A 7,637-nucleotide genomic window follows, 5' to 3' on the forward strand; every position below is an offset into this window, starting at 1 on the left:
CACAGCCGTGTCATCAATACGCACATCCAGGCCACATGTTTGGCATCCCTGAGAAAAGCAGCCTCATCAGCCCTTCTGTCATTGAGCGCTGCGCCAAAATCCTGTGCATGTGTTTCAATCTACTGTAGTACAACAGGAGCATTCTACATATGCACAGGATTTCACTCACACTGTTGAAATCCTGCACATGTGCAGGAGTACTGTATGACAAGAGCGTACGGAGCATGCGTGGGAGCTCAGCGGGTCGCTCAATGACAGCAGGGCTGATGATACTGCTTTTCCATTTCCCAGGGGTGCAGAATAAGAAGCTTTGTTTACGAGGTTTACAGTGGCTGGGGGAGCTGATAGGCATGGAAGCAGGACTTTCTTTTGTTACAAAGTAAACAAACATTACAGAAGAAAGATTCAGTTATATTTTTTTTACATTAGAGTCAAAGGGAGAGAATGCAGAAGAATGTACATTAATGGCAACAGAGTGCCTGATTCAGATGGAGCACCTTTCATCTACTTCTGTTCCCACAGACTTTAATGTAAAAAACGTGATAGAAGCTTTCTTTCACAATGTAAGTTTTCTTTGGTATTGGAAGAAAAAATCCTGCACGTACAACCTTTTTTTCTATCAGAAAAGTAACAAACAAGATGGAAGTTTTTTTGGGTTTTTTTTAACCTGAAAGTAGACAGATGCCAAATAGAGGGCCGTCTTCGGTTCCCTTCCTAAGGCCACTGAATGGCCTCAGTAGTCACATGACCGCTGAGGCCAATCAGCGGAAGGGATGCAGGACATCACAGGCGGCGACAAATTCAAAAGCAAGCCAAGCTGCAGGACCAGACCACCCTGGGAGGACACCGAACAGGTGCTTATATGATATATTTTTTTCACCTACCCAGGCCTAATTAGAAAATATTGTTTATCTTGGACACCTGTATAAGGAAGAAAAAAAATTGTTTACCTGTTCGCAGCACATATTTTCATACTCTTCAACAAGATCAAAAACAGCACTGGAGGGAAGCTTCTGAAAGGACTTCAAGAATTCCTGATATAAACTCATTGTTGCTAAATTCAAAAACACAAAGAAAGGTTAAGTGTTAACTGTGTGTATGCTGCATTCAGGTTTTCCTTATGATTCTTCTGTGTTAAATGCTCCACTGATTCAACAGATAATAAAACAAAGGAATTATAAAACTAGAATAAAATACACTGCTGTATTTTTCTCTATTGGCCTATATGGAGAAAAAGAACATACACAAAATTACACTCATTGTACCAAACCAAAAAGTAGGTTTTGCAGATTTTCTCAAGGAAACATTCAGCAAAACATTGTGCATTTACTACATCAGGGGTCTAGCTAAAGGTTCATGGTCCTGGAACAAGAACTCATCTTGGGCCTCCTCCTGACTGTACCACAAGTTTCACTGCTGAAGCAATCAGCATTGGGCTCATGTAGTATAAGGTCAGACCAGAACAGGGCATATACTTCAGCAATGTACTTTACACCACATGCATTATCAATGGCAGGCTGTTTAACCCTTACGAGACACAGCCACTTTTTAATTTTGGGTATTTTTTTTCTTCACACAAAAGCCTTATCTTTTTCATTTTTCCATTTACACAGTTGACTAAAGATTTTGTTTTTTGCATGAAAAATTGTACTCTAAAATGGTACTTTTGAATATTCTGTACAAGGTACTGGGAACATGGAGATTAAAAAAAAAACAAAAAAAAAACTAGCTGTTCTGCCATTTTCTTACAGTTTTGTTTTAATGGCCACCACTGTGTGGTAAAAAATGATGATTTTTTTTTTTTAGATTCATCCTTTACAAAAATTAAATTTTTTTTAATTAAAAATAAATAAAAATTCAGTCACTATATACTGACACCAGAAACTGTTTTATATTCTTGTATACAGAGCTGTGTAAGGAATGTTTTTTGTGGGATAATATGTAGTTTTTATTAATACCATCTTGGGGAGTGTACAATGTTTTGATATTTTTTTTTTTTTTTTTGGGGGGGGGGGTTAGTTGAAGCAGTGATTCAGCCATTTTGGGGTTTAAAGGGTCTAAAGAGGATGTCCCCTCTTACCAGCTTCTCCAGGGTCTTCTTCTCTCATCATGACAGCACTGAGTGTGATGTCTTCAATAAAGCTAGGACTATCAAATGTAGTAAAGGCACCAGTTCGTTGAGGAGAAAATGAGGCTGTGTATGCACTATCATCCAGATTAGGAAGCTGCAGTAAAACCAAAAATAGTGGTTAAAAAGCCATGATGCAAGGATATTCTCATAATATTTAATTGTTAAGAGACTGTACTGTTTAAGTACCAATTGCAATTTCGGATACAAACTGTAACATTACAACAACTGACCAAAGAAACATCCAGCAAGCGCCCAGGAGTCTGGATTACACGAGGGGATCTGCCGCCTGAACCCATAATTGCAGATACGTCTGGCGGTCTTGCTGTATTCCAGGGTTGTGGAGTCACTGTAGAAAAGAAATATTAATGTTTAAAATAAGGCAGAAAATTTGAAGAGGATTCTAGAATGTGGGCAGGAAAAAAGCTCCACTGAACAAGACTTAATTTAGGAAGTAAGGAGAAGCTGCATTTTTCAAGGCACAGCCATAAGAAGATGTCCAAGAGCTGAATTCAATTAGAATTGCCTCATCAAGATTACAGTTTCCCATCCATGCACTGAAGGAATAGGATTTTCCATCACCATATTATCTGTAAAATCTGACCTCTTGGACCCTTACCAATCCAGAGAGTGTAGATACAGTGCGATCGTGTGGTTGTGCAGAAAACCTCCGCTGGTTCTATTCATTGGATAGTGAATAGATATTTGTGGATAGTAGAGGGGCAAAGGGGAATAAGTGAATGGAACATTAAACTAAACCAGCAGCATCCTTTTTTTTTTTTTTTTGGAAGATTGGTGGGGTTCCCAGAGGTTAAAAACTCAATCATAAAATGACCCTAGGGAAATGCCAGAATTTTATAGAATTGATAAATCTGTTTAATTGATTGAGGTGTTCGCAGGATCGTATGGTAATATTCTTTCACCACAGACATCCTTTACAAAATATTACAATCTTTCCCAAACTAATCGAGTCCTAAAAGCAATTTTACATGCCAGGACTGTCAAATCTTTACTGATAATGGTGATACAGGTTTGTTTTCTCTTCCTAGGATCCTCATTCATCAACTGTTCTCAGTAGCTGATTCAAATGGAAAAATACGGGAGGTAGACAGTCCTGTTCTCTATGCTGTGGCTGATGACTCACTGCAGCTTAGCTACCACTCAAGTGAATAGGTGCTGATCTGCAATAACTTGTTCTGGTCACTACACACAGAACAGAGCAGTCTGCTTCCTGCTTCATTCTCTGTGTATCAAGCAGTTGATTCATATTAGTGCCGGGCTGATTCCTACTGATCTGATACTGATGACCTATTCTTAGCATACTTCATATTATTTGTCTGGAAAAGCCCTTCTTTCTATCACATATATCCAAGTTATATTACAATCAGTCGCTTAACCACAAACATTCAATGCAGTGTCATTTGAAACCGAAAAACAAAACAACTTACGGCTCTGTCGCAGAAGAGATGCGGGAGTCCTAGGTGCAATGGAAGTTCTTCCTGGATTAGACCCACTCCAGTTGTCATTGGCTGTAGCAAATCATTAAGGACAAAAAAAAATAAAAAATTGCAGTAGGCAGAAAGTCCCTAATAATGACAGAGTGGGGGTACCACACAGTGTAATGAAAACTATTTCAATAAAAATGTAGTTTCAGTCTGAATTTTTTTTCTTTTTTTTTTAATGTAGATTGTGAGCCCCATATAGGGCTCACAATGTACATTTTTCCCTATTAGTATGTTTTTTGGAGTATGGGAGCAATTCCACGCAAACACGGGGAGCACATACAAACTCCTTGCAGATGTTTATCCTTGGCAGGATTCGAACCCAGGACTCCAGTGCTTCAAGGCTGCAGTGCTAACCACTGAGACACCGTGTCGCTCCCTAGTTTCAGTCTGAAATTTGATGCACCAAAAATAAGAAATTTCTAGCAGGTTGACTTCCAAATATGATGTATTTTATTATGTCCACAATTATAAGCATCCACCAAAACGTTTCGAACCCATGGACCTTCCTCAGTACATCGGATGTAAGGAGGTAAAAAGGAGTAGAGTGGAAGCCATGTGGAACATAATGGAAATAGAGCATTTCTTCATTTCCAGATGTGCTAAAATGAAGACAGTCTACAATTGTATTGGGTTCTGCCAGCAGCCAATGGTGAGGAATTTGGTGTGGAATTTCAACGCTGAAAAAAAAAAAAAAGCCTCCCATTGACTTCTATGCTAGCAGAAAAAGGAACCCATTGAAGTCAATTGGAGGCTTTTTTCAGTGCTGATATTCCACAAATTCCTCACCAGTTTCCTCCGTGTGAATGGACCCTTAAAGATGTGCATGCTCAAGTGTATTCAGTGGCATAAAATTCCTTACATATAGCATGCCAAGGAAGGTATGTATTCTTAATCTATACATTTAAAGATGTTTTGACTACAGTTTCATTTTTTTTTAGTATTATTACATCAGTAATGCTAGGTTCATACTAGCTCCGTTGCTCAGGTCCACTTGAGAAACCAAGAGACAGAGCCCGTCCGCTAAAAGAAGCGGTTACCCATGGAGCACATTGACGGTAATGGAGTCTGCCGGGTCTCTGATGGCTTTAGACAGAAACCGGTGGAGACAAAAGTTCTCCAAGCAGGACTTTTCTCTCAGCCAGTTTTAGATGGAATCTGTGGTGCAGTCTCCTAAAGCGATTCCAAGCAGATGTGAACCTAGCCCAGCAGGTCTATCAGTCCTGTGATTTCCATAATTACAAGACTTTTCCTTTGTGGTGTTGAACTTTCAAGATTGAGGAGTGTGTACGGAAATTGGGGTTTGATATGAAATTTTATTAATTTTGTAATTTACGGTAGTTTTGTTTGTATGCATGAAATGTGAAAATAGTCCTAGCAGAAGGGAATTATATCCTACAAAAACTTTCCTACTCTCTGCTTATAGGGACAAATGGAAAAAAAAAACCCTGAACATAAGAATGGCAGTGTGCAATCCCAGTGTGAAGGAAAACTTTCCTATACGTATACACATTTAAAGGATACAGGATCTTTGATGAGAACTTTGACGCTTAGCTGTCCTGGAGATCTCAGCATCCCGAATAACTGGGGACAAATCAACATGCGACCTCCTGTAAAAGAAACATAGTATAGAAGTAATCTAAGGCAGCTGTCATTTCAGTATAATAAATGATTAAATATACATGACAAATCACTAATCCTGCAAAAAAGTACAGAAAAAAAAAAAAAAAAAAAGAGACACTTGATCTGTTGGTTTGCAGGCATTTAAAAAAAAAAATAAAAAAAAAAAAAAATGAAGACTTTTTTTTTTTTTTCCGCTGGATCCAACAGATTCCCAGACTGAAACAAAAAACGAGTATGACGTAAAATAAGCCTAATAATCTAAGAGCAGCATCGGGTTATCCCATAGACAAAAGTAGAAACTTTGCAGTGCTATGTTAACCATAGACAGCAGACGATCCTTGTTCGTGTTACATCCGTTATTACTGATCATCTATTTTATCCTTTAAAACAATGTGACAAACTGATGACACACTGATGCCAGCAGCGTGATAAGCCCAAATCAGGGACAAATAACAGGTACGATGCCATTCTTTTTCCTTTTCAAAAATAAACACGTACATTGGAAATAAATGAATCTGTATACTGTCTGTGATAAATTCTGATGGTATATAGACACCAAAAATGGATACGTGAATAGGGACTAATATTGCATACTTGGAGCTCAAGAAACAAATGACAAAAACATAGGTCATTTCAGTATCTACAGCCTGGAGCCAATCATTAGCTGCACCATTTATGTGCCCATACAGCATGTCACTTCACCAATGCAAATATAGATGGTCTAGAGAACAGGTATGGCAGTGCTGAAAGCAGCAGAAGATGTAAAGGATTTTACTTGGGACTAAAATACTGCTGAACTATCCTTTAAACAGGACCTTTCACCTCCTGAGGCACATGCGGTGTAATACACCGCTAGAAAGCCGACAGTGCGCTGAATGAAGCCCACTACTGGCTTTCCCTTTTTGTGCCCCCGGTGAAGAGCTATCGGTGCCGTTAGAGTAATTCTTCACTGTCAGAAGGGTGTTTCTGACAGTCAGTCAGGAATGCCCTTCCTTACATTAGCGTCTATTGCACTGTAGTGTGAGAGGGGGCGTTCCTTACCACCAAGCTGTGAGGAATGCGCCTCCCTCCCCCCCAGTACTAGTCTATGGATGAGTACAATCAGCGGGGGCATTCCTCAAAGCTTAGCGCCATTGCTGGGCGGTAAGCAACAGCCCACCTCTGACAGTACAGGGATATGGACGAGTACTGTCGGGGGGCGCTCCCCACAGCCCAGCTAGACTGTCAGAGAACGCCCTTCTGAGAGTGGGCAGAGATCAGTAAGGGAACTGATATCTCCAGCACCGAGATACATAACAGGAAAGCTAATAGTGAGCTGAATTGAGCGCACTGTCGGCTTTCTTGCAGTATATAAAACCCGCATATACCGGAGGACATGAAAGGTCCTCTTTAAAGAAGACCTTTCATGTAATCATGCACATGCGGTTTTATATACCGCTAGAAAGCAGACAGTGCGCTGATTTCAGCACACAGTTGGCTTTCTCATAACGTGCCCAAGAGCTAGAGATATCAGTGCTGTTAATTTCAGCGCCAATATCTCCCCACTGTCAGAAGGGTTAAACTTCTTATAGTGGGAATAGCCCTTAAACAAAAATGACACAGTGGCACTTCTTTGGGCCAAATTAGGGCAAAGTGTCAAACATGCCACCTCTATGCCAATTTTCTGGTGTACATATTATAGTAAGAGTAATTATGGACAGCAGAAGCTTCTGTGGTACCCAAGAGATTTGCCATATCTTCCCTCTTTCTAGGAGTCTCCCACACTGACTAGCAGAGGTGGCAAGTATGGCATAAGGACTCCTCAGTGCCAGCAGCTGTGCCCGGTAGTTAGGCCTAGGTAACATAAGCGGGTGCACTGACTGTAGTCCAGCCCGTGTGTCCTGAGGCGTCACCACACAGTCACAACCGCTATGGCATCACATACAGTATATGAACCACTGACATGGCTGCTACACTGGGCCATGTGGTCGGGGTAAATCTAGCCTGTCTGTCCTCTCACATGGCGAGCCCAACCCGTGACTGCCATGTGTCCCACATAACCTCTGTGTAATGCGCCCGCTCCCGGGATTACCTGTCCATGGTGTCTACACACAAGCACAGACTTCCCGCTCAGCAGCTCCTCACATTCCCCTCACAGAGAACCAGTGAGAAGCGCCGATCTCCGGAAAATGTCACGCGATTACAACTTCAACTTCCGGGTTATACAAAACGAACGACCATTTTTGTCAAGGGAACCTGCCAGAAACAGCCAAATGCAGACCGTTCTTATGTTGCTGGGCATATAGGCAGGGGCTGAGCCACTTGTGTGTGTTTGCATGCTGGATTAAAGTGTGTAATGCGCTACATTGTAAAATACTGTCAGGGATGTGTATCATAATAGTGGC

At 40.8% G+C, this 7,637-nt stretch overlaps 1 protein-coding gene across 1 annotated transcript in view; it reads right to left on the reverse strand.

Annotated features, from left to right (window-relative positions):
• Window positions 1–7,395, reverse strand: part of NUP107 (nucleoporin 107) — a 28,937-nt gene extending 21,542 nt beyond the window's left edge. Inside the window, exons 1-6 of the mRNA XM_075274413.1 lie at window positions 7,325–7,395; window positions 5,155–5,240; window positions 3,577–3,657; window positions 2,362–2,477; window positions 2,081–2,225; window positions 951–1,054 (exon numbers count right to left, since the gene is read on the reverse strand). Coding sequence (XP_075130514.1) covers window positions 951–1,054; window positions 2,081–2,225; window positions 2,362–2,477; window positions 3,577–3,657; window positions 5,155–5,240; window positions 7,325–7,332 — 540 coding nt within the window. The 5' untranslated portion in view covers window positions 7,333–7,395. The remainder of the gene's footprint in view (window positions 1–950; window positions 1,055–2,080; window positions 2,226–2,361; window positions 2,478–3,576; window positions 3,658–5,154; window positions 5,241–7,324) is intronic.
• Between the last annotated feature and the right edge of the window lie 242 nt (window positions 7,396–7,637).

This window comes from Leptodactylus fuscus, chromosome 5, assembly GCF_031893055.1.
Source record: "Leptodactylus fuscus isolate aLepFus1 chromosome 5, aLepFus1.hap2, whole genome shotgun sequence".
Taxonomy (NCBI): domain Eukaryota; kingdom Metazoa; phylum Chordata; class Amphibia; order Anura; family Leptodactylidae; genus Leptodactylus; species Leptodactylus fuscus.